At 38.3% G+C, this 27,859-nt stretch overlaps 1 protein-coding gene across 1 annotated transcript; it reads left to right on the forward strand.

The window, feature by feature from the left end:
* The first annotated feature begins 731 nt into the window (after nucleotides 1-731).
* Ice2 (Interacts with the C terminus of ELL 2) lies at nucleotides 732-26,809 on the forward strand. Its single transcript, XM_045741685.2, has 15 exons — nucleotides 732-997; nucleotides 3,201-3,384; nucleotides 5,842-5,952; nucleotides 8,490-8,666; nucleotides 10,491-10,622; nucleotides 13,082-13,213; nucleotides 14,122-14,257; nucleotides 14,543-14,698; nucleotides 16,476-16,626; nucleotides 18,074-18,764; nucleotides 21,523-21,675; nucleotides 22,163-22,298; nucleotides 22,760-22,991; nucleotides 23,990-24,153; nucleotides 26,579-26,809. The coding sequence occupies exons 1-15, from the start codon at nucleotides 759-761 to the stop codon at nucleotides 26,770-26,772; spliced, it is 2,988 nt and encodes a 995-aa protein (XP_045597641.1). The 5' UTR covers nucleotides 732-758; the 3' UTR covers nucleotides 26,773-26,809.
* Nucleotides 26,810-27,859: the final 1,050 nt, after the last annotated feature.

The following is a 27,859-nucleotide window of genomic DNA, read 5'->3' on the forward strand; positions in this document are numbered from 1 at the left end:
CACCTTAGAACATTATGTATTAGAGTGTCACCTTATTGAAAAATATAGAAATAAGGAAATAAATAGTGTACCACATCAAATTGTTTGGATGTGTGATAATGGTATAATAGACAGTATACTTAGGAGCTACAAGAATTTTGCCCCAAGAATGTAACAATTATATGCTGTACTTGCTGTATTACCCTGCAATGTAAAATGGGATTCTTGTACTGTTATATGTCTATTTGTACTCACTGAATTTGTGCGCCCCTTGAGGGACTTGAAGTAGAGGGGGGTAGAAATAGCCTAAGCTACTCTATCCCTTTGAGATGTATTTATTGCTTATCTCAATAAACATACTTGAACTTGAACTTGAAGGTTTGTTAAAAAAAAAGTTAATTGGTATTAAATTTTACCTTTTTGACTCACTAAAAGTTTACTTTAGTCCTGCATTGATGTTTCAAAAACTAAAATAAAACTGATGGTTAGTGAGTAAACTAAACAGTGGGATTTATTAGGGGTAAATTAATAGTCATTAAGCTTTTTGCCCGAAACGCTATATGCGTGCTAGTGGCTTTATAAAAATGTAAAATCAACTTCATTTCTATGTGCTCTCTTAACCCCCAATGTACCTTCTTGTATATAAATAAATAAATAAATAAATAAATAAATAAGTAGATAAATAAATAAATAAATAAATAAATAAATAAATAAATAAATAAGCTCAATTCCAAAGATAATTTAGTATCGTTGTCCATCGTGAGGAGAGTTGGGCCCACATGTCAACACAGCTGCGGGGGACGCTCGTCTTCCCCCCTACACAATCATCTACTATACCACCCATATATCAACAACAACAACCTTCTACTCCCACGATCGTCGTCGCCCCTAAATCAACACAACAACAACCTTCTACAATGGGTCCAAAGAAGATATTGATGGCATCCGATCCCTCGATCGTCGTCGACTCCCAAGCACCAACAGAAGAGAAGATATACTTTATTCCTGGACTCTTCAAGTAAATAGTCGTTCCCTGTATTATTATTATTAGTATTATTCTAAATAATGCTGTATTCCAGGAGCATTTCGATGAAATCCCTTGACAATACAGTGTAGGGCACCGGGTTACAACACCAAACTGTAGCTGCAATGTAACACACAAGCGAACATTTACTCCACTATAAAAACAGAAATAGATATTATAACAATGACCAACCAAACTGTGGCTGGGACACACCAATCTAGCAGCATACAGCTGTAAATATAAGGTAGACATAAATGAACTTTGTATCCATGGCCATGTTCCAGAGAAAAATGAACATTAGTCCCTTTCACTATTTCAGCCATCATAGCACCAGAATTAATTTCAGACTAGTACTTATCACTCTCAAAAGTGCCTTTTTAATATCGAGCACATATTAAGGGGAGGAGATGTCTCACTACATATAGAGTATGAAGTATACTTAAGTGAAGGAAAACTTTGCCAACTCAAAATGAAAACAAACTATACTGTAGTTTAAATATCCTCTTTCCCAAGGCTTAAACTGTTTTTTATAATATCGAGTCCATCAACATTAGTCATCAAAATAGTACAAATCCACAAGGGCCGTGACGAGGATTCGTACCTGCGTCCGAGAGCATCCCAGACGCTGCCTTAATCGACTGGGCTATGACATGGTCAAAAGGAGTTGAAACAGAAGTTCTACTGAACTTACTGGATCCTGCAGTCTCTCCGAGGCACAAACCCAGGGTTTTACATAACTCCCCATGCACTCGAGCTATGTCAATAGGCCGTTCTCCCTCTTCGCCCTTACTTCATTACACACAGAAATCACAATTGCGTGATGCATCAAATGAACAAATCCACAAGGGCCGTGACAAGGATTCGAACTAGCGTCCGAGAGCATCCCAGACGCTGCCTTAATCGACTGAGCTACGACATGGTCAAAAGGAGTTGAAACCGAACTCAGAGTTTCCAGGTAGAAATAGCTGGGAGGCAAGGCCTAAATTGCTAGATCTCGCTCCTTGTAGACATTGATGGGTACGCACCTTTAACACAGCTGCATCCCTAACCATCACACCGTCACTACAACCATAACCACAGTAACTGCAATTACCACTGGAGCCATCAACATGATTACCACTACTGCAGTAACTATCACCACTGCACTCACAACACATGAGTCACATGTCCAGGAATGAATGGTTTGTATTTTTTACATTTTAAACTAGCAGTACAGATATTTCATAATGTATTGTAAGCCTGCTTGAATCGTGAAGAATATTGACATATTGGATAAGTATTCAGGTTTATGGTATGCTATCTGAACACATTATACTGTACAGTAATTCATAATACAGTATGTATTGTTTGTACCTATTTGGGATATGGGGAGCATATTTAATTTTAAGATTAAGGATATTTTCTGTGGAGAGCCCCTCCAACTCCCCAGAGCTTACTGGGCTGATATGTATTTATTAGACCGTGGCATCAGTAAATTCAATTGAAGCGCTTGCCTCCTTGGGGACCACGAGCCAGAACCTGGCTTCCCTCAGAGTGGCATGATGAGCAAAGGCCAATAGAAACCTCCACGTGGTTGGAAGCATTCCATATCTGTTCAGACAGCGGCACGGTGGCGGTTGTAATGTCATGCTTGTTTGCTTGTTTTCGAATTGAGGAGTTCTGCTTGATAGTTCGGTTTTCGGTAGCAATGCTTAACCAGGTGGAGTTTGTTTTGGGACGCCTACCTTTCTGAATGCCTAACCTGGTCGATGGTAGACATGAAATGCTTTTAACCACATGGAGGGGTGGGGTTCCATAGACCATTGCTCCTGGTGCCTCTCTGAGGGGGGCCAGGTTCTGGCTCGTGGTACCCAGTAGGCAAGAACTCCAATCGAATTGACTGATGCCATGGTCTAATATAGTACAGTACATACATATTAGCCCGGTAAGTTCTGGGACTCGCCCAGAAAATGGCGATTCATTACATTCAATGCTGGTTATTTATTCCATTTGTCATTGGGTATGCCATTACAATACAGTATTGGTGAACCAGTGATACTTTACACAATCCCTTGACTATTGCTAATACAGTATCTAGTTATACAGCATTTTATTAATGATTATTTATATATATATATATATATATATATATATATATATATATATATATATATATATATATATATATATATAATATAATATAATTTATTCCTTTCAGGCCACCATCAAGAGTTGTTGTACCAGTTGCTGAAAATGATCCATTCATACATCTTGACATACTACGAGAACATTCAAGTCTGTTTGCCTCAGATGAATCAGGCATCCCTAACTATGTTTCTAAAGACCCCAATGTGTCTAAAATCATTAATTTTTCTGATGAAGTTTGGAATAGAATAGCAAAGGTAAGAATGATTTACAGAGATGTCCTATGGCAGTGGGAATAACTTTTTTTTTTTTTTTACATAGGTGGTATAGAAGCAAACAACTTCTGATTCCTGTTAGCAGGCTGAAAGGCTTTCCTGCCCTTAGTTCATCTTAAACCTTATCCTACAGGTTTTTCCTGGAACATGACCCACCATTCAGTTTATAACCAGGTCCCCAACTACTGCTGGGTGAGCAGGCATGAATTCCTAAGGATCAGCGCCCCCAAACAATCCTCCTTGTCCAGGGATTGAACTTGGGTGAAATATTAGATTGAAATAGGGAATACAAATGCTCAGTGCACGGCATGCACAGAACAGAACTGCACAGAAGCCATAGAGTACAAGACGAGCGGAGAGATTGTTCTCTCTCATACCCATTCGTGAACCACCCTAGGAGATAAACCACCAACTCCCATGGCTAAGAAGGGAACAGGGTGGCACTGGGAGCTACAATGTTATAAATCAGGAAGAGGCATATCATTACATTCAATGGATTTCTAGGAGGGCCTCATCAATAGCTCCCCAATGTTGTACCATTATGACACCTCAGTTAATCCTTAAATGGCTTGGCTAATTAAAAGTCCCATCTTATAGTGTGCATGATAAAAAATTATCTCACAGAAATAATGTAAAGAATTGCATTTGGCGATTCAAGCACAGGGGGTAATTGCAGATAGGGATTGAAGCCATTTAAGGGTTCAGGAAGCTAGTCATTCAGAGAGACCCACCCATAAAAGAAAACAAAGTATGACCAAGGCTGACCCATTAGTCTAGCAATGACAAAAGGATAAGCCAAAAGGCTGAAGAAGCATACCCATGCCACATTGACACTGAGCTCAGAAGCTGTCAAGCACAAAATGCAATCTTGGCCATAGAATCCTCTGAAATGCCCTCACAGCAAAAGCATTTGGCAGGAACCAGCCAAGATCACACAGCCAAGACAACAACCAGCAGTCTCCGTGGTGTAGTGGTAAGACACTCGCCTGGCGTTCCGCGAGCGCTATGTCATGGGTTCGTATCCTGGCCGGGGAGGATTTACTGGGCGCAATTCCTTAACTGTAGCCTCTGTTTAACGCAACAGTAAAATGTGTACTTGGATGAAAAAACGATTCTTCGCGGCAGGGGATCGTATTCCAGGGACCATAGGATTAAGGACTTGCCCGAAACGCTACGTGTACTAGTGGCTGTACAAGAATGTAACAACTCTTGTATATATCTCAAAAAAAAAAAAAAAAAGCCTAGCGCAACTGCCAGGGCAACACAGCTCAAAGACCAAAGACCTGCTCGGCTTAGAGATTGCTTGTTAGTACACCGTAATTACAAAAAAGAAGTAGACTAACGCAGCCTAGTAGACCAGCACGGTCTGGTTGACCAATGCAATCGCCAGAAGAGATACATTTCATTACATGCAGTAGCAGTGCAGTAGTTAGTACAATCGGCTCACAACCAATTGGAGCCACAATTGTTTTCAGGCCAGGGTGATATGTTTGGGCATGTTTTCTTACTCGTGATGCTTTAGTAAATGGGTACCTAGAAGTTAAATGACTGTTGATGTTTGCATCCTTAGGATGGTCAGTCTTTGACCTAGCTGGGCCTTTGGCCTTGATAAGACAAACAGGGAAACAATGAACAATGACAATGGGAAACCAGACCGAGTAATGCCTGCTGGGAAAGTAGGAGGGCTTCAGTTATTATCCACAATTGTGTATGTATATAATAATAAATTATAATTAAAAAATGTACAAAAGAAGATGATAGAGGTTAAATCGGTTACATAAATACATATGTAATGAAGCTATTAGTATGAAAAGAATTTCAGGCATCATGTACATTACTTTCCTTAGGCTTTATAAACAAATAGAGTTCAGTGCTGACCTATCAATGATTACAGTGAAGTGAAATTTAGCCCTTTATTACCCCTCTCAACAATAACATTTTCATCATATTTCTTTTTAAAGTTGTGGATGGAAATAGCTTTGACAACCTCTTCTTTCAATGCATTCCACTTGCCTAGAGGTATCTGGATTGTTACAAAGCTTCCAGCTTTTGTGTGGAGAGTAAGCTGCAATAACATGGCTGAAAAACACGCAATCCACAAATATCATATGAATTACTGTATATGAAAAAGGAAATGATGTTTTGATCTGTCCTGGATCATTATAGTCATTATTACACAACTTGAAAAGGATCCAGGACAGACCAAAATGTTGTCACTTCCTGTCAGTTCATATTTGTGGGTGGGTGTTTAATTTTCCAGATTTTATCATTACTGTACTGATTTCAACAAGATGATAAATGCTGTATGACTTTGCTGGAGAGGACAATCCCCTAACCTCTTCAACTAACTTTGAAAGACAAATTTAGAACTTTACAGTTTTATTAAAGAAAGAAAAAAAAAAAGGAATGAGCATCAACTTTAAATTGAAATTTGTTTAGGTTCAGTTGCAACGGGAGAAGAAAGACAAGGCGGCAGACAAGGCGGAGTCAGCAGTTGTGAAAAACCAGCAAGAAGATAAACTAAAAAGTACACGTAGTTTGGATCATAAGGTATGTTGTATACAGTATACGTATGTATCTTTATGGTATTTTACTTTTTCAAACTTAGTTTTCATAGTATCTTGAGAACATTTCTTCACATTGTAATGTGGTGTTTCCTTTTCTAATTGGATAATTCTGACTGCCAGCCATTTGAGGTTCGGGAAATGGTTGGGGTCTCACGTTACACACTTTAAACTACTTTTGGACTCTTCCTTGTGGGTTTACACTGGTGCCCATGATGTTTTTCGATGGTAGTCATTCAAGAACTTCAGCTCCTGGTGATCCACATTCTGACCCATCGTGACAACTTTGAATATAGGTTCATACATGGGTATACATGGAGGCAAAGGGAATGGGAGGAAATGGAGCAAATTAATTTGATTATAAATTTGTAATTAGAATATTTAAATGTGGTGTGAAAGATGCAAAGGTAATGAGAGAAGATTTTGTAGTCAAATCTGTATGAAGTAGTGTGCAAAATTATGATAAGTGAAAGATGTCTTTTTTCCAACTAGAGAAAGTGTTTAAATGTCGGGAAGACGGTGGATAAAATGCTTAAAATTTAATGGGAAATTTGGTAAAATATTGGTGTCTATTATTGGTGAGACAAAGCTGTAGGAAATGTACTAGTAATAACTGTAGGTAAGATGGGTCCACAATGGTTCAGTGAAAATGCCAAGCTATTGAAAAGAAATGGAATGAATAGAAAAGACTACTGCGGCAAGATCTGCCAAGTGTTGTGAGATAAAGTAGATAGAGTAGGTGTAAATAGTTAGGAATAAAAAAGGTCAAGAATGAGGAGTTTGGGAGAAAGTAGTAATGACTTTGTATAGAATAATTATTTATTTTTCAAAGGTTAAAAATATTCAGTGGAAGGTGCTAAGAAAATGTAATGTGAATGCACTTTATGATGAGCCAGTGGAACAGAAGAGGATAGATTAGGAAAATATTAAAGACACTATGAATAGGTTAAAAAGTTCCTGGTAAAAATGTAGTAACCTTATATATGTCGAGGTATGGATGTCAAATTATGATGGATATATTAGATGTACGTACCTTGTATGTTGTATGATGTGGAAGTAGAGTAACATGTCTGATGATTAGACTAATGTCTTTTGTGGTCCCTACATATCAGAAAATGTAATATGGAAAACTGGAAATTTTAAGTGAATTAGTTTTACTGCACATTTGCTGATCACAATTGTCTTCACAACTAAATGAACAGCATTCTATGGTCATAGTTCTAAGGGTCCGGGTTTGATTCCCAGTTGAAGCAGGAACAAATTGGCAGTGTGCCTTTCACTTAATGCCTTTGTTCACAGTAAATATGTACCTTGGAGTCAGACAGCTCCTATGGACTGCATCCTGAGGATGTATGTATGTGTGAGAGAGAAATATGTAGTAGATATGATAATGGAAAATAGGTCATGAGTCGGTTCATTAGACAACCGACGGTTAGAAAGGAGTCATCAAGAAGCTAACATTACGATCCTGCAGGCCCAAATAGTAAATATTTTTCTTGGCTTCCTTACCTTAGGAGCATAGTCAAGGCATGGAAGGTATTCTGTTTTTTGAAGCCTGCTTTTCTTGATTCTTTTTCTAGGCACAGCATCCTGATATTTTACAGCATAGGTTAGCCTTGCCTCCATGTTGATGTGTGTGTTTTCTTTCATTAAGAGACTACAACATACCTTTAGGAAATAAAGGTGCTTAGGAGTAACATACCTTCGGAGATATTTAAAAAACATTGTAAGGTATTACTGCCATATGTCAGTTCCGCATGATACATAGATCATGAACAAAGTGAAATTTATCTACTCGGAAAGATGCTTCTCATAAGTTTAAGTCCAACTTTTTGTTAATGTAGAGTATAGTATGCCTTTTATATGTTATGGACTAGAATATTTTGTTTGGCTGTAATTTTTTGGTTAGGGCAAAACATATAAAAAAAGTTCATGGTTTTATTATGAGATTTTGTTACTCTGGTATAAACATCTGACTGTTTTGTAGAAGCTGCTTATTGTTGTTTCATTGTGGAACCTATATTTCAGTTTCTATTGGTGATTTAGTAATGAAAAAGTGAGGATAGTCGGTGCTCAGTTGTTTTTATAATTATACTTGATATGAGTAATGCCATTATTTTAGCCCAGAAATGGTCTAGTTTGACAGGATGTGTTTTGGTAATTCTGGTGAACTTTGTACTGGAATGTTGGCAGATGGGTCATAGATAGTTTCCCCCCCACCCTTTCCCATCTAGGAACCCATCCCACCCTCTACCCAACCAGGTAGAGACTGAAGGACTGTTAGGTAGATCTTATTGAATATGTTTTTAATTACTACTGTATATTGTTTAGATCACTGGTCATATTAGTTTTGAGTATTCTCCATACTTCTCCAATAGTTGTCATTTACATTTTGTAAACATTTTACTGAATTAAAATATTTAGCAATTATATATAAGAAGCATAAGTGTACTGTGTGTGAGGATGATGTGTACATTTCATGTGATGCCCATATTTTTGTAGTATTCATTCTTACTTTTACAGGTGGACCTCTGTTTTAAGCAGCAGGGTTTTTTTCTCAAGAAGCAGTGTCCTGTTGCAATCCCATACAAGTCTAACCTTAATCACGATGAACACGAGACTTACCTTCGTGCTTTTGTCAAATTCAGGATGAGGGCCTCCGTAACTGCAGCTGATGGACTGGAATTTGAAATGTACTCGGTAAGTTCATTTCAGGGTACATAAAGACGAACTACTTAGCATGTGTGGAGCACGAACAAGGAAACACGAGTGCAAACTGAGTGCCCGAATGAGTCGCAGAAACATTATAATTTTTTTTCAGTGTCAGAATAGTTAGCAATGGAATGCACTAGGAAGTGGTGTGGTAGAGGCAGACTCCATATGCCGTTTCAAATGTTGATATGATAAAAGCCAAATAGGGTCATGAACCTTGTACACCAATTGATTGACAGTTGAAAGGTGGAACCAAAGAGCCAACAAGCACAACTAGGTGAGTACACTCGCCCACCATACCCACACTCGCCCACCATTTTACACCCACTGTAACTTACACCTGTCCACTGTATGCCTACACTGATACCTCAAATTCCAGTTTTGCCAACCTGCAGCTATGCACCCCTTCTATTCCCCCCCCCCCAACTCTTTCTCTCCTCTCATTCCTATCCCATTGTTCAATAAACCCTTGAACTATATGTTTAACACATCTCTAACCCTGTCCATGGAGGACAGAAGAAAATGTATATATGTTGGTTAGCATTGTAAATGTGTGGCCACGTCTGTGGTAGAAAATAATAATAAAAAAAAAAATCCTATCCCACCACTGACACTTGTTCTCTCCTTACCTCTGTTCATAGATTAATATATATTTACTGGACATGATGGGGAAGAGGAGAATATTTTCTTTAAGAATATTCATAATATTATTTATCAGTTATTGTGAAATATGTCTGGCTTAGGCATTGTGGATGCTGTATTTAAGACCTTAACGTTTCGACTCATTGGCATGTCTTTCCCGTCTGTAAATGTTCCTGGCATCTCGGAAACCTGCTCAACGACACTTAATAATAATAATATGTTAGGGGAGTATAAACATTTTAAGTGTCGTTGAGCAGGTTTCCGAGATGCCAGGAACATTTACAGACGGGAAAGATATGCCAATGAAGAATGTTAAGATACACTTGAGAATATTGAAATGTTCATCAAAATTTGTATATTCAGCATCATTATCGAAACTATTATAAAATTACTTTTTATTTTGCATCTATACTCTAGCAAATTAATTTGCAAACATTTTGACACAAAATTTATACAGGGTAGTAATAAAAAAAATAATAATAATAATATGTTAGGGGAGTATAAACATTTTATTTTTTTTATTACTACCCTGTATAAATTTTGTGTCAAAATGTTTGCAAATTAATTTGCTAGAGTATAGATGCAAAATAAAAAGTAATTTTATAATAGTTTCGATAATGATGCTGAATATACAAATTTTGATGAACATTTCAATATTCTCAAGTGTATCTTAACATTCTTCATTTGGTTTTCAACATCAATAAAAATAAAACATATGGAAATGTGCACACATTATTGGTGAATGTTACTGTGAAAAGAAAGAAACATACCCTTTATACTTTTCTGTTAAGTAATGTGTAAAGCATAGTGAAAATTCTTAGAAGTAGAGCAATTATTGACTTGAGTGATAGCTGGTTGAAATTATCTTTGGATGGTCCTCTGATATGCTGTGCCCCATACTGTGTTCTAAACAAAATGAAGGATGATGCATTTTTGCTTCAGCGGAACGCATAAATAAAAGTTCACGTGACTGGCTACAGCTGAAAAATATCATGTTTTACTATACGAGCAGCAGCATCGGCAGCACTGTTCCTATCATGGACCGCGGGTCCAGGAATAGTTTTCTTGATTGCTGCCGTGTGATCAAACCATTTCTAGATTTAAAGTGTTATAATTTATATGTAAATAATAATAAAAAACTAATTTATTTATTTATTTATTTTCTTTCAGAGACTGCAAAATCGTGTATATGAAGAACAAAACTGTTTCATGCAGTTCTCACAACAGGTTGCAAGGGCACAGCTACCAGCTTACAATACAGTTCCAGATATTGTGCAAAATTATGTAAATGAATATGTACAGGTGAGTAACAATATACTGTACTTATAACTTATGAAAACATCCTGTACACCAATATTTTCCAAACTTCTTTTAACATGATGCTAAATACTTTTTTTTTTTTTTGTCTGGTCTGCTGGCCCAAAGTATGTGTAGCTTTAATTGTCTATTATTGCTGTGTAAAAGTGTGGTAATTATTAAATTAATTAAATAGAATAACAGTACTAGTTTAAATAATCAGATAAATATCAAATAATTAAATAAATAATAATAAATAATTAAATAATTAATTATTAATTAAATAATAAATAATAATTTTGATCAGAATCAAAATGATGAATATTGGTAACTTTAATTAAAGTGAAATAAACAAATAACCCTTGACACATGTGGAGGGGTTGTCTTGAATGAATGCGACTTTGGATGGCTTAGTCAGGCATGAGAGAATGTGCACTTGTGGCTGACAAACATAGAAGCTCCATGTTGACCAACCACACACTAGAAGATGAAGAGACGACGACGTTTTGGTCCGTCCTGGATCATTATCAAGTCGATTGTGATGAGAGGAGGGAGGCACGGTCATTAAGTAGTGCAAGAGAGAGGCGAGGAGGAGGAGGAAATCTTAGAGGAAGGTAATAGGAAGGCGAAAGGTACGGAAAGAAAAGGTGTAAATAAGGGGGTGTAAGGGGGAAATAAAAGGAGTAAGAATGGGAATGTGAGAGAGAATGGGAATAGTTTGTGATCAAAACGTCATCGTCTTTTCCTCTTCTTGTGTGTGGTTTGGTCACCATTCTTCAGCCACGTTATTGTGACTCATCATCTATATAGAAGCCCATTATTTTTAACAATGAGTAAGCGTAATTAATAGTGGAAACAATGAAAATCACTGCATACTACCCTTCAGTGATGCAGCAAATGGTGCAAGAATCCAAAGCCCTCATGAGTTGGACATGCACTACAAATACACACTGCACTAATTACTGCAACAGCAACCAAGCTCTGCAACAATTCCTTAGATGCAGCTGGCTCAAGAGGAGTCTACCCAAAGGAGGAACCCCAAAATCCTCAGAAGATAACTCTGGTTTTTATTGAACTTCACCTGTGGCTCTAGAGAAGGGAACCCCGAAACACATGCCAAAACTGTGCAGATATCGGAGAATACTGAATGAGACTAGCTTACGCACTCATGAAACATACATATCATGTATCCCTAGTGCTAGGACTGAAGTCCAAAAGGAAGGCTATCCAACTTAATGATAAATCGGTGTCCCATGCAGGAACAGTCTGTTGAAAACCAATCCAGACAGGAAAGTAAAGGGCCCACCTTACCGAATTCTCACATGTGGCTAGGTGGCACCTGGTGGCAGGGAGGGTGACGTGTTGGTTGAGAACAGTTAACAGGTTAATTTTTTTTTAGTTTGGTAAGTTATGGTTTTCCAAAGACTTCTCTCATGAGAGTTGTTGGCAACTTATCTCAGTCGTGAGTTGATCTGTGGGCCTCATATGCTCTCCTGTTTTTTTTTTTTTTTTTTTTTTTTTTTTTTTTGAGAGAGAGAGAGAGAAAGACAATCATTGGAATGCCATTTGCAGCCAGTGGGCAGAGATTGTAATAGGAGCCTGCATGTTAAATGAGGTTATAGCAACAGTGTCACAAGCTGAGGGGAGCTACATACAGAACCTACCCAGAGAATAAAAAATGAGCTAACCATTGAAACAAATTTAAGAAAAGAAACTAGGCTTTGAAATCATCAGATGAATGCAGCAACGAAAACAAAATGGTTCTGGACACGGAACTAATAAGATATAACTTAACATGGGAAAATATCTGTAAACAAAGATCCCAGTCCCTGCACAGTGGTGAAAGGTTTATATCATAAGTTTTTGAAAGGTTATGTTCAAATCCCAAATATATTAACCTTGAGAGCTTGGAAATACTTGTTAAACCAGAGATTATAAATTTAGCAATACCCTGACCTACAACAAATGATGTATCTATACTGTACTGTACTTGCAGATCTAAGGTACAAATAAATATCCAAGAACACTGTTATCATGGAATTCATCAAAAACACACACACTAAAGGCATTGCTGATGCAACAGAGATTCCACTCCCACCAGTAGATGACAAGAAACCACTCGAGCCCAATTATTAAACTCTGGTCCTGTCATCAAATACAACATGTATCAATAAACACAAATTTTGCTTTATTGTATATAACCAAACCTTCCAATTATTTGAGTGAGTAAATTAAGATATTTAACATAGAAACACTCATATTAACTTAGAACTCCATATGCAAATTCCTGATATTGTTGCTATTTTATTTTGCTGATAGACAAATATAAATGATTAAGAAGGTCAAAGTAACTTAACTTTAAAATTATTTATCTTTATATTTATCACTCATTTATTTTTAAATTATTATAATATATTTTTAATCCATTACTATGCAAATGCCAAATGCTCTGATATGTGTTTCAGCACCGGTGTAAACGAAGCTCCAGGTACAAGAGATTTTATGTTCATGAACTTCAAATACCGATTTGCCCACAAGACACAACTGGAAGATACAGCTCTCTCTGCTTCACACATGTTGGCCACCTGCTAAGTTTGGTAAGAATACTGTAATTTTGTTTCCGAGTGCATAGCCCCCATTTGTTTGTCCAAAACTTAAATATTACTCGGTGTGTTAAGGGAGTACAGTATGTGCAATTTTTTTTTGTCATCATGTCCCATGATGACAATTTGTCATCAATTTTGAGGAAAAATTTGATTATTTAAGAGCTGAACTAAAAAAATATTATAAGAGGTCGGTTAATCACTGGATTAATGCAGAAAATTGTGGAAAATTGTTTTGAAACTCTGGAATTCCCTTCCTGAAACTTTCATGTTTGAAAATGGCAGTACAGTACTGTATTAACAGCATTATCATTGCCACATTCATGCAAGTCATTGTTTTCAGTGAAGAACTTTGTCAAGTGTAATTATAGGGGTAGACTTACTGATGAAACTAGTTGTGCATGCATAGCTTTCACAAGAACCAAATGCAGTTTTGATATAAAATAAATTGAACATATATCAGGTATCAAACATTTTTATAGAAAGCCTAATTTTTCTTTAATGGAGTGATACTCACATTTAACAGTTTATTTTGTGACATAATTAAGTCTTTAGTACTTTTTATACATTTGAAATATGTTTGACAAGTGTAGGTCTTTAAATCCTTGCCTTCCATTGTCTCTAACCTTCATAAACATTCTAATTGGCTCTGGTGATCTGTTGTTATTTGCGTTCCTTCATAATTGACCAAATTTCACTCAAATAAGGGAAGTTCTTAAAGAATCGGGTATAAAAATATAAATGGCCAAATTTTTGTTTCAATATAACTTTTACCAAAATGCATCTGATTGTGCTACAGGTAGTTGTGAAATAAAATGATACTGAACAGAAAAATGCTTTGAATAAGGTCTACTGTCATCATTAATATTATCACATTAAACTATTCTCAAGGTTTCTTTTAGGGTAGCATAAACTTGATGAAACCTCGAAGGCAATATAATGCAGTCATACTTCCACTGGATGAATCTGTATCAAAACATCAACCTCCAGCACAAGATGAAACAAGCGAGTCCAAGAACACCCTTTTCAAAACTCCAGGTTAGTTTCCATGTATTTGTTTTTTGTTTTATAATTTAACACTTTGGCGGCCCCACTCCGCCAGCCCTCAACTAGGCTGAGTGGGCCCCAGCGTTTCACGGGTGCACTCGGAAATTCTGAAAAGTGTATACTCTCTTCAACTTTGTCACCTCAATTCTCGTCCAGGGTTTTTCAATTTGGTATCATTGTCATTATCATTTTAATGCAACTAATTCTGGAATTGTGTGATACTGGAATAATGTCCATATTTGAGAACAGAAAAGTTATTAAAATGTTATATTTCAGTGAGTGAGGACCAGAATGCTAAGTATCTGGCTACAGAATATCAAGCAAATATTGTCATATCATCTGGTGCCTTGAAGATATTAGCTGACAATTATGGTCCAAGTTTTGATAAGGAGTGGGACATTCCTGTTAAAATTGAGTCACGACAAATTACAGGTAAGTTGAGAATTAGAAAATGTACTTTGTATGAAGGTAATGTGAATGTTTAAGATTAGACATATTGACTTAAGTGGCACATTGCAGAGCATCTGCACTAAAGTCAGGAAAACACACTCATTCACTCACAGTATGTTTAACTCAGGAAAATGTAAAGGAATGAAATTAGGTGAAGGGAGCAGGAGGCTGAACACAATGCACCATCTGGGAGGTGAAATCCTACAAGAGTCAAATACAAAGATCTGTTATAGAATGGAAATAGAAAAATATCACACCAAACTTGTCCCCAGAAGCCCACATCAAAGCATGTCATCAGTGGCATATGCTAGAATGGCCAACATAAGAACTGCCTTTTTGAAACTTGTGTAAGGAATCATTTGGGACCTTGTATACCACTTATGTGAGACCAATCCTAGAGTATGCAGCTCCAGCCTGGTGTCCATACCTAGTTAAACACTTGCATAAAGATCAGGTGAAGTATGGTGTACTGGCTGGTACAACATGTATTGTATCAGCCAGCCTCACTTCTTTTCTTTATAAGCGCTTGGCTTCAAGTAGCCAGTATCTTGTCACCCGTGCCTAAGAAGCTACAACATATACACCAGTGAATATAATGAAACCACAAAAATATAATGTACCTCAGAGTCTTGATCTGTGCCAGGGATACTTTCCTGGAATATTCCAAGCTGCATGAATTCGCTTGAAGTGAAGTTAACAGCAAACAAGAAGAATAAAGATAGGTTTAAAAAGAAAAAATCCACTCCTCTCTCAATATAGCATAAACATTGGCTATATGTGATGTGATGTGGAATTCAGATGCATGGCTATAGTCTTTCCTTAGTTTATATATAGGTAGCACAATAGTCCATCTTCAACCAATTGAGGAAACTCCCTCTTTCCTTATTCTGTTACATATAAGCTTAGAAGTAAAGTTAGTGACTCAAGCAAGGGGGAATATCCTGAGGTTATCTTGAAGATTTCGGGGCTTAGCGTCCCCACAGCCCGATGATTGGGTGACTTTTCAGCAAAACTTTGCGGTTCTTCCCATACTGCACACATTTTCTTAATTAATGAGGAAGGGACATCCTCTACTGCCTCCTCCTCCCCTGAAGATTTGTTATACTGCCTAGCTAGTTCAACACGTGTACCATTTTCATGTTTACGAATGATCTCTTGTTTTTCCTTTATGCTCATTCTTTCATGTGTTTTCTTGCCTTGAACCTTACCACTGGCTTTCTTGGGACTCATGGCAAGATATATAATACAGTAGCAACTTTTATGTTCAAATAGCCAAAAATCCGAAAAGAAACTGTAAACCCTTGCAAAGAATTCAGGCGGGGATAGTCACTAGGCAGGAGGCACTGGGAAACTGATGCGCGATTGCTGTACCACCACACGCTAGGTTGGCCATACGGGTATCAACAAACTTGTATCCCGAGGTAAAGTTCGTAATCCAATTCAAATTTTCCGAAGAAATCGGGCTCGTAACCCGAAAAGCTTGTAAAGAGGGGCATTCTTAAACTAATTCACTTTATACAGTGAGGTACCACTGTATAAAGAAAACAGTGTTGTAAAGAAGAAAATTGAGATATAAGAATGGAATTAGATTTTTAAGACTATTTCATGTTGTTGACATCATAAGATATGCTGGTATATGTAGCCAAGATACTGAACCTTCATCTATAATAATATCGTCAAACAACATTGTAGGTATATTTTATTTTTGTCACATGTGACTACAATATCTTTGATTAACTATAATTTATATTTTTAACAGATGCTGACGGACATGAAAGCAGCTTCAGAACTGTATATATTGACAAGCCTATGCCCAAAAAAACTTGGACCCCTTTAGAAAAGAAGCAGTTGTTCTACAAAAAGTCAGCTTTGGCATCACTGACAGAAATTAGGAAATTGCAGTTTTTAAAGTGAGGAATACTTTGTGTGGGGGTTAAGGGGGGCATACATGCATTTTATTTTTCCCTTGGGTCTAAGGTTTATAGAACTTTACAAAGGTTCTGCTTTGTAGTAATTGTTTATCACAGGTGTGTGGTATCCCAGAACCCCTGATTAGTGTCATGTAAGCATGTAATGCTAGAACTAGGCTCAGCAGTTGCTTGAGTATCACCGCCCTCATTAGTATTCAAACAGTATTCAAACTATTAAATAATACACACAGAAATCACAACAGCGTGATACATCAAATGAACAAATCCACAAGGGCCGTGATGAGGGTTTGAACTTACGCCCGGGATGATCCCAGACGCTTCTTTAGTCGATTGCACCGCATGTAAAAGAATTGCAACCGGGAGTTTTACTGCCCTCACTCGGATCCTGCAGCGCTTCTAAGACACTAACCAGGGTTTTACACAATTCCCTCATGCACTTGGGCTCTGTCAATAAGCGGTTCTACCTCTTTGCCCTTACCTCAATACACACAGAAATCATAAGGTCAGTAGAACTGACCTGTTGAATATCAGTAGAACTCCCGGTTGCAATTCTTGTACTGTGGCGCAGTCGACCAAGGCAGCATCTGGGATCATCCCAGGTGTAAGTTCAAACCCTCATCACGGCCCTTGTGGATTTCTTTATTAAATAATGTTATCCTTACAGAATGAACAATTCGTAATTGGTTGCCAAACTAATAGAGAATGATTTTAATGTATTTTGTGAGCATTAAAATATTTTCCTAATCAGCAGGACTAGGAGGTGGTTAGACGATTGGTTTACCCATGATATTTTTTGCCGTTGATCATAAATAGGCAAAGTTTGGTATGGGTGTCCTGATTGCAGTTGTTGCTATAGCTCTTAAATCAAAATTTTTAGTAGTTGCAATTAAAATGAAAAGTCAAAATAAATTGGATGTTAAAGATGATCATTCCATGATCATCAGCCATGTATATGGCTGATGAAACAAAACTGCTCAGAATTGCTTTTATGTTGTGATACTTTGTGACATGGCTCATGGCAACATACCAATATAGCACTAGGGGCAAAATGTTGTCTTGCGTGCATGTATAAATGTGTGTGTATTTCTGAATTTTTATGAGTGGTGAGGAGGGGCTTGAGAGATGTTCGTATCTTTTATCAACGTCTCAGAGGCGTCTGTGGTCCCCCCAAAAAAGGTTGAAAACCACTGTCATATATAAACCAAAATCTTTCTTAGTTGCCTCATTAAATTTCTCCAAATCACTCAAGCAGGTCACACATGTATGAATCGAAGTGAAATGATACAATCTTTGCATTGAATTACATAGTAGTGAAGTTATTAAAACTGTGTTGACTATCTACGTATACCACCCTGCTTTAAATGGGGGAAATTTATGTAATATAAATATTACTTTAAATTATTAATTTTGTATTTTGTTTTATCAGAATGAAATACCCTTTGATCTTCAATTGGGAAAGGAAGGATGAAGAGTGCAGTGATACTAGAACGAGAGATGACGATGGGAAGAGAAAATATGACGATATTTTTGATCTGACGTCTACTGCCGATCACGATACTTTTGGAGTTGGGCTGCCAAGTGCCTCTAGGCATTCTGGAGGCTCGAGAAAAAATTGTACAGAAGAAGAAGAAGGAGGTAAACAGCAAAAACCAGAATGTAAGAAACGAAATAAAACGAACTCCGTTGAGCAAAACAGGAATTCCTTGTCAAGTGAAGATGGACAAGAACCAAAAAATAATGAAAAAGGTGTTTACGTAGACCTTAATACCAGTAGTGAGGACGTTGGAACCTCAAAGATGAAAAACAATAAAGCAATGAAAATGAGGCAGAGTGCTTCTCCAATGAAAACAAGAGCTTCTAATCATCAAAAATTTTGTAGTAATGCTGGCTCTTCAAAGATCAATAGTCCCATTGAACCTCAAGAAATTAGGCCTTCGGTATCTGACAGTGGCAACAATGTTTTAGAAGAGCTACTTAGCATGCAAGATTCTTTGCTGAAGCCAACACAGACAAACTCTCCTACTATGAAATCTGAGAAATGTGAAGCATCTCCTACAACACCTACGAAAACCCCATGGTCGAATACACTGAATACCAATTGGCCAGCACACATGCAGGTTTGTGATATAATACAGTATTGTATAGTTTTGTGTACTGTATTGTATATGTATCAATGTAATATGCAATGTAACTCCATGTGTCCAAATCACTGAATGCTTAAGGACGTCCAAATGAGAAGACTGGATAAAATAATTTCATTGGATTTTTCTGCATGCATTTATTTATCAGAAATACTGTAGTATGAGTGTTTATACACAAGCATTATAATTTGGTATTAATGCTTTCATATTCCAACGATGCTAAAACGTGTCATCCGATTGCTATTCATTAACATTCATATGTTCATCGCTGATGTGCATAATCTATTAAAAATACACTTTTGTTTTTGCTCTGTTCTCAAGATAATTCATTTGCAAACATTTTTACATAAAATTTATAGTTATAATCCAACAAATACAGTAGTTTAGAAAATGTAAAGGGAGCTGGTCGGCCGAGCGGACAGCACGCTGGACTTGTGATCCTGTGGTCCTGGGTTCGATCCCAGGCGCCGGCGAGAAACAATGGGCAGAGTTTCTTTCACCCTATGTCCCTGTTACCTAGCAGTAAAATAGGTACCTGGGTGTTAGTCAGCTGTCACGGGCTGCTTCCTGGGGGTGGAGGCCTGGTCGAGGACCGGGCCGCGGGGACACTAAAAGCCCGAAATCATCTCAAGATCTCAAGAAGATGTAAGATGATTGTAAAAAAATTTCTCATCGCTGAGTGGCCCCTGAGCAGTTCAGGAAGCCCAGAACATTTATAGTCAGAAACGTGCAGAGAGGCCAGACTGCCAAAGTGTTATGAACTGGCAGGGCAAGGCTGGGCTAGCTAAGTGCAGTTCCTCCCTTATTACTTTCTCCTTTTCCCTCAAGTTTCTTCCGTGCCCTTCCCTTAATTTCCTTTCCCTTCCTTTCAGTTCCTATCCTTCCTCCCCTTACCTTTTGACCCTTCTGATAAAGTTCATACATACTAGACAGCTACTGTTAGTGGGTTTGTTTTGCCTATCTTGAGTGTTCATGATGTCACTAAACTGATGGATTGTATGGTACTAAATTACCTAACCTAACCTAGCTGAAGACCCATGAATAGAAAACAGAATATCACATCAATTTTGCGACCTACCATTTTTAGTACAGAAGTTTTTGGCTATTGGAGATTTATGCATAAAAATGCAATGTATTATTCAAGATGATGGGTTGGCCAGTTTGCTCCCACTCTTTTGCAGGATATAGGCTTGCTGCAGCTCCATGCCTGACTGCCTTTGTTGTTGGCTGCCATCGGGGCAGAGGACTTTTGTGCTCGCTTTCACCTGTCCTTGGATTTCCGACTTCTTGACTTCATGGAGCTCCATTCTGATTAGCTGTGCGAGGACGTTGAGGTGCTTGGCTCTAAGTTTATTGCAGGTCTCTTTCTTGAGGGTGTTGCTTGATTCTTGTCTTCTGAGGATGTCTCCTGTTGGCCAATTTCTGACATGTTGTGTTTACATGGTTTTTGTTCTTGTTCCTGGAGGCAGTTAGGTAGAGCTGGGGCTGCTGATGCTGTTGGTTGAGGTAGGCCATCTGTGGAGCCAGATTCTTCTGGGCCATATGTGCCTCAAGTGGCTGGGGGTGGGGGGGACTTCATGTTCATATCCAGAGGTGTGGATTTTATCCCATGACTCTTGTGGGCACTTTGTTTGCAGCTGGCTCTTTCTTTTCTGGCAAAGAATGAGTCGGCTGGCTTCTTGAGGGGTCCTTTGGTTATCGATGCTTCGTTGGTTCGGCCTGGGGGTGCATCACATGTAGTGCCCATTGGTGGCTCTGCTGCTACCTTCATACCACTGTTTCTCTTATTGTGGATACTTTTTAGGTGGTTCCTGCTTCCTTGGTTTCCTGTTCCAAGGCTCGTGTCTCTCAGGGTGTCCACAGTTTCATTAGGTCTAACCAGCCTGCAGTTTACCCATGTACCCATAATGCTAGTAAGTTTGCTGCTCCTGCAGCTGTTTTTGCTAATATGTACTGGGCTGATATGGAAGTGTGGGGTTTTGGGGGGGTTGTTGCACATGGTACTTGCAGCCCGGTACTTGGTTCATGTTCCTGGGTCTCATTGCTCTGTGTTGCTTTGGGTCGTGTCTCGACCTGCTGTCTCAGCCTCGTCGTGACTGCCTGAGATTCCTCCTCCTCCTCTTTGGAGAATCGTTGTTTTTCTTCTCCGTGGACTACAAGGCGCTACTCCCAAAAACCAAGCGTTGGATGTAATGAAATGCCAATTTCTGGGTGAGCACCAGTGGCTCCCTGATTCCCTCCCTTCCAGGTTGTCAGTTGGGTATGTTTTGTGTCTGCATGCATTTGCTCCAGCACTGATTGCTCTAGCTATTAGACAGCATGAGCCTAGGTCCCATCCCCTTCCCAAACAAGTGTTAGAGGTGAGGTGAACAAGTGCGCGCTTGTTTTGAGAGATTTGATTGTTCATTTACGTTGTTGGGGGAGGTTCACTCAGCGGATTGTGTGGCTTTGGTTTCTTTTCACTCAGCAGTGGTATGGATGCCTTTCCCGGTGAGGTGGCACCTATATACACTGTATATAGAGTTCTGTACTGATATACAGTGGCTCCCTCCCTTCACCATTCCAATCCCCTTCAGAACTACCTTCCTGCCTTCCATGCCTTCTCCCATCTGACCTTCCTGTCTCTTATTTCTACCCCCACCACCACACGTGTTCTTTTATTTCAAGTACTGTACAATATTGTCCTCTTTGGAGTGGAGTTGATGTTACATAAAGCCTTGTTTACTTATTTCAGGTTCAAGAGTGTCCTCCTTGGACTGGAAATAATGTTCACTATCAGCTGTTTTCATTTGGATTTAGCAGTAGAAAACCCAGCCAGTCTTTGCAGCCACTCCGGATCATTGTTCGGCATAACATTCATGGACTTTCAAGGAATAAGCAGCAGAAGGTGAAATTAATATATATGTGAACTTATTTGTGATTTGATGAAAATGTGTGACTTGGGTTTTAATGCAAATAGTAATTAGGTATCCTCAAAATGGATAATTTATGGGTCTATCCTGTTCAATTATTTTATTTGTTTCATTTCTTTTCCTTCTAACGTGTTTCTCTATTCAGTCTCTTGGGTACCTCGTTGTTTTGACGAGAAACTTAAAACAATTATGTAAGATCATAAAACTATTGTTCTTAAGGAAATTTTTTCTTGTATACAAACTGCCAGAGGCAACATTTGAGGAGTTGAGAGAGCAGATAACCACAATTGAGTATAATCTTAATAATCTTACCAGGCTGGGAACACCTTTATCAATTTCCCACCGACAGTTGAAACAGATCTAGTTTAATCATTTTACTGGGAATGTAAATAAAATATAAATTATGAAAAGTACAATATTTTAATAAATGTATAATGCATTTTTTTTTTATCTTTCCTGCAGATACCGACTAAAGCATACGTTATATATCCCAAACTAGAAAACCAAGCATTTTTTGGCTGTGAAGTTAATACTTGGTCTGAGATAACACACCAATGGATTCAGCTGTTAGTTCGCCCCAATACCTCTCTCCTTCAAGGTGTGTTGCCTTTGATATACAAAAATGTATTAAATATTTATTTTTGTATTTCAGTAGAGGTCTTTGTGGCAGTGTTCTGATGATTACCATCATCTGTGTTTGTAATTACCCAAGAGTAGTTAAAGGAGAGCTATGCTTAGGGTTCTTTCTTATGATAATCATAATCACTTGTCATTTATTCCACCTGTCTGCCACTTGTTTTCAAATGATCGGCCTCTGAGGGCGCCTGACAGCTAAGTGGACAGCGCTTCAGATTCGTAGTGCTGAGGTTCAAGTATAATGCCACTTGTGTATCACATTTCACACTACTTGATTGGAAACTTACCTGGACCACATTATTAAATATCCAAGTTTTCGCACTACCCCTTTTCTTTATTGGCATGTACAGTACATACATGTATTTTTCTTATTAGCTACAATGAACAAACTTTTTTGTAAGTAATTATTAAATATCATTTCAGTACGCGTGTGTGAGAGTACCGGTGAAGTTATGATGACGGAGGAAAAGGATTTAACTACAATTTTGAAGGAAGGAAAGCAACCACATATTGCCTTTTCGCCTCATCAACCACTCGCAACTCTGTACTCTGTGTTTTCTGTGATGTCTACTATGTCACCTGGACAGTATCTCCTTCATCATGACCCTAATACAAATGCATTTATCCAGCTGCTTAGGGCAACACAATCAGACCAGTAAGTTCAGTCTATTCAGTTTTGTCACATATTCATGTTAAGTACTTGTATTCATACAGTTTTATTACTGTTAGACCTGTCCATTTTCCGAGCCAAAGCCCTGTTCTTCGTAGGGTCTTGCTGCCTCATGCCAGGGCCAGGAAAATCTTATCACCTTAGCCAGTAGAAAGCTCTGAAAAATGTTTTTGCCCAAGGACGAAGGGAAACGTTGGCAAAATCTCAATCCAGCACTGAATGCACATCAGAGGGTACATTCCTTTACACTACAAAACCTCGCCAGAGCAGTATTTGAAATCAATTAAATACAATATCAAAATAAGTTCTGCACAAAAATATCATGGCCATTACTCACCTGGTAGCCACTACCACCTTTCTGTAGTATTGTGCCTATAAAAAATCCCAGTTGGTGATCATACATCACTTTCTTCCTGGCTCTTTCTCTGTGATGACTAGCTGGTCAGTGAGCTTCGTGTCATCTTTTGCAGCCGACACAAAAATCGGCATGAAAATTACTTTTGTAGAAAACATTGAAAACTACAAGCCGACATTAATAAAGTTTTCAATTAGACAGTGTTCTCTGATTGTGCCTATGGCACCCCTGCTCTTCGTTGATTCTATTCTGCATTTTCTTCCATATTGTTCACTCCAGTATGTTGTTATTTTACTGTGCCCTCCAGTATTTTCCATGTATTTATTTTCTGGGGGGAGCCCCATTGGCTCCCTGGAGCTATCCAGGCTGATATTGCTAATGTCAGACTTTGGCATCAGTCATGTGTATGGAGTTCTTTAGGCCTAACGGGGACCACGAGCCAGAACCTGGCCCCTCAGAGGCATGAAGAGCAATGGCCTATAGAAACCCCCATGTAGTGGGGGTTTCTATAGGCCATTGTTCATTTCATTGAACATCAAAAGTGTTCATTGTTGAACACTTTTAGGTGCATTCATTTCATGTACAGAATACGTGTACAGTATTTTATAATTGTTAATTTGTCTTGCAGGGAGGGTCATTTGCAAACATTTAATCTTCATTCGTCGTATTCAGCTTCTGCTCCAGTCTCAAAACAGTATAGTGTACCTCCTTGGCTTGCCATTGACACCCATGTCCTTACACCTTTTCATCTCAAGCACTTCAAGATTCCTGCAACTTTTCCCATGAAATATCGTAAGTGGTCCTTCTCATTGTAAGGTGTGATACAGTACATTATTTATATTTTCTATCCCTAAAAATTGTACACTTACAAAAGTTATCATTTTCTTGTTGTCATTTCTTAAGTGTTTCATATTATCTTGGGTTTAGTGGTGATATAGACAAAATAGATGCATTGACATCACAGAACTATTTTTTGTATTTTCGTTTTGGATGTCAACTCAACAGGCTGCTAGTGAGCCTTCATCATGGCAAATACAGCTTTGTCATACAAAAGAGAGCAGGTGGTGAAGCTTTAAATTCAGTTCAGATTCAAAGTTGTATTTATGGATGGTTATTCATTTAGAATTACCTTTCTCTGAAAAAAATCATAATACTGATGATTAATGTAGTGTTGTTGTTATTAATCAAATTAGCTTATCAAATAAAGATTATGACCATCCCCATGGTAAAATACTAGAAGACATTGACAGCCAAATCTACAAATGAACTCCACCAGATGATATAAGAGATGCGTGTAACTCGTGGAAAGTAATAATAACTTGGAGAATGCTCAGTATGTATTCAACAACACAGAAGGGAAGCCTGGTACTGTATTTCAATTTTTGCTGTATAATACTGTAATGCCGAAATTGGTAGCACTACTGACACCCGGTTAAAAGTCATATTTGCAGCAATTAGGATGATCTAACATGTGGCACCCACACAACTACATAATATATTCTTTACTCATCTAGTTGAGCTTCGGTTCTTTGGTCAAACCTCTCAACCGTCAATCAACAGGTGCACAGGTTCCTGAGCCTATTGGGCTCTTATCATATCTACACTTGAAATGGTGTATGGAGTCTGCTTCCACTACATCACTTCCTAATGCATTCCATTTATTTATTAACTACTCTGACATTAAACAATTTCTTTCTAATGTCTTTATGGCTCATTTGGGCACTCAATTTCCACCTGTGTCCTCTAGTGTGTGTACCCCTTGTGTTATATATACTGTCTTTGTCTACCCTATCAATTCCTTTGAAAATCTTGAATGTGGTGATCATGTCCCCCTAACTGTCTCTCAGCGACGTGAGGTTTAATTTCCATAGTCTCTCCTTGTAGTTCATATCCCTCATTTTGGGCACTAGTCTGGTGGCAAACCTCTGAACCTTCTCCAATTTAGTTTTATGCTTGACGAGATATGGACGCAATGCTGGAGCTGCATTCTCTAGGATAGTCTGACGTACGTGGTATACAAGATTCTGAATGATTCCTTACACCAGTTTCTAAAGGCCGTTCTTATGTTGGCCAACCTGGCATATGCTGCTGATGTTATCCTCTTGATGTGGGCTTCAGGGGACAGTTCTGGCATGATATCAACCCCCAGATCTTTCTTTCTCTCTGATTCTAGAAGAATTTCGTCTCCCAAATGATACCTTGTATCTGGCCTCCGGCTCCCTGCACCTATGTTCATTACGTTACATTTGCTTGGGTTAACCTTAACTTTGCTTCCATACATGTCCTATTAAACCATGGATTCTTCTTTTGCTTCTTTTGGGCCAGAATAAACCTGTTTACTGCCTCCTGACACTTTTTGGTGACATAGTCCATGTCTTGTACAGTCTTAGTTCTGAGTTCTGTGTCCTATGGTATTTCTCTTAGGAATTTTCTCATCTCATAATTTCCCTTTTGATACACCATCCCCTTGTTTGTTAGTTCTTTTTGGGGGGAGATTACTCCTAGCTCTACAAGGTACTCAAATATCAATACACTGTGATCACTCATTTCCAAGGGGGCTTCCAACTTAACTTCTCTTATATCCAACTCATTCAGGGTGAATATCAGATCAGGCATTGCTGGTTCATCTTCTCTCATTTTTGTTGGTCGCTTGATGGCTTAGAAAGTTTCTTGTTGCCACGTCCAGCAGCTTAGCTCTCCATGTGGGTCTCAGTTCATCCTCCCTTGGTTGAGGATGAACTGAGGCCACTGCCAGACAGTAGGTCACGCCTACATCCTGCTATATATCACTAGGAATTGGCTTCATTTTCCCCTTAGCACCAGTATAGCCCTAATGCTACACATTTTGACAGCTTGCTTTATTCATCATCATCATAGCTAGCTATGTACACACTGACTGAATGTGACTTTGTAACTGTGGCGGCAATAGTGCCTGTTGTGGCACTGATGTTGTACCCCTGGTTTCTTGACTAATTAGCACTATCAGACACAATCCCTGAAATTGCTATTTTCTAATCTGTTTGTTACACTTTGTAATATTACTATGCAACAATTTTCCTTCGTATCAATCAGATCTCCCGAATTATGAATACTTTTTGAGGAGCGCAGCCATACGTGTGCTCCCCTCCTAGTCCCTACCTTGTGTGTATGATGCCCGACCTCTGTTTATAATACTTTTATGATCTGTGAAATAAATAACTTGTTGTTTTATTTACAGCAACTAACAAGAAACTTTCCAAAGCTGAAAAGCAGAAACTGAAGAATAAATTAAAGAAGAAGAAGAGATTAGATGACCTTGACAAACCGAACGAAAGAGAAGAGAGTAAGGAGGAGGAAGATGGCATGTACTTTGGAAGAACAAGAAGACAAAGAAAAAGTTTCTTCAGCCAAGAGGGTGATAATATGTATTAACTGGATTTAACATGTTTAATAAAAGAAATTTTGCGTATATTGGATTTTTAATCCGTTAATTTTAACTGGAAGACACTATCATATATAGTATCTACCTGTTATTAATCCTTAAACTGCTCATGTCATCCTTGGTGATATGGGTTTGCTGCACCTATCGCCTGTGGGAAACTTGATGTGCACTGTAATATACCAAAAATCGTAAAGATTCTAAGTGGACGTCATTTGAGACTCAAGACCTCTGGCAATTGTTTGCCATATTGGGAAAAACAAAATCCTGTAAGCCTCAGTTTCCTTCCTGGTCCTTGGGAAAAAGATAACACCATAATTTGGTTCATCACCATCCAATGATTGACACTCATGCTACGAACCATTGATTCCATGCAAAATTTCAAGGAATTTTATTGACATGAAATATATAATAAATCTATTACAAATAGTTAAATTGAAAATTATTTTGCAGAATGTCAAAATTTCCTTTTACAGCAAGTAAAACTAAAAACTAAACTATAAAAGAATTTTTTTCATATTTTTCCCAACATCAGGGTTAGTGTTGTACAGATATTGGATTGAAGCAAGTACTCATTGCCAGAATTGTTTCCCAGTAGTTTTGTAATGATGTACTGTATTACTATTTTTAGTATCAAACATTGGTGTCTAGCACCATCATCAAACATTGTTATCTTGAGATGATTTCGGGGCTTTTTTAGTGTCCCCGCGGCCCAGTCCTCGACCAGGCCTCCACCCCCAGGAAGCAGCCCGTGACAGCTGACTAACACCCAGGTACCTATTTTACTGCTAGGTAACAGGAACATAGGGTGAAAGAAACTCTGCCCATTGTTTCTCGCCGGCGCCTGGGATCGAACCCAGGACCACAGAATCACAAGTTCCGCGTGCTGTCCGCTCGGCCGACCGGCTCCCCTATGAGGAGGAGTATCTCTGTATGTATGTATCTATTGTATGAGGAGTATCTCGCCTGCCAATAATCCTTAGGCATTTCTACAAGTTTCACGTTTACTGAGGTTGGCTTCGAATACGTATATCAGGCCCTTCTAATATATTCTCCCATTCCAAGGCCCTCTTTTTTTTA

This window comes from Procambarus clarkii, chromosome 40, assembly GCF_040958095.1.
Source record: "Procambarus clarkii isolate CNS0578487 chromosome 40, FALCON_Pclarkii_2.0, whole genome shotgun sequence".
NCBI lineage: Eukaryota > Metazoa > Arthropoda > Malacostraca > Decapoda > Cambaridae > Procambarus > Procambarus clarkii.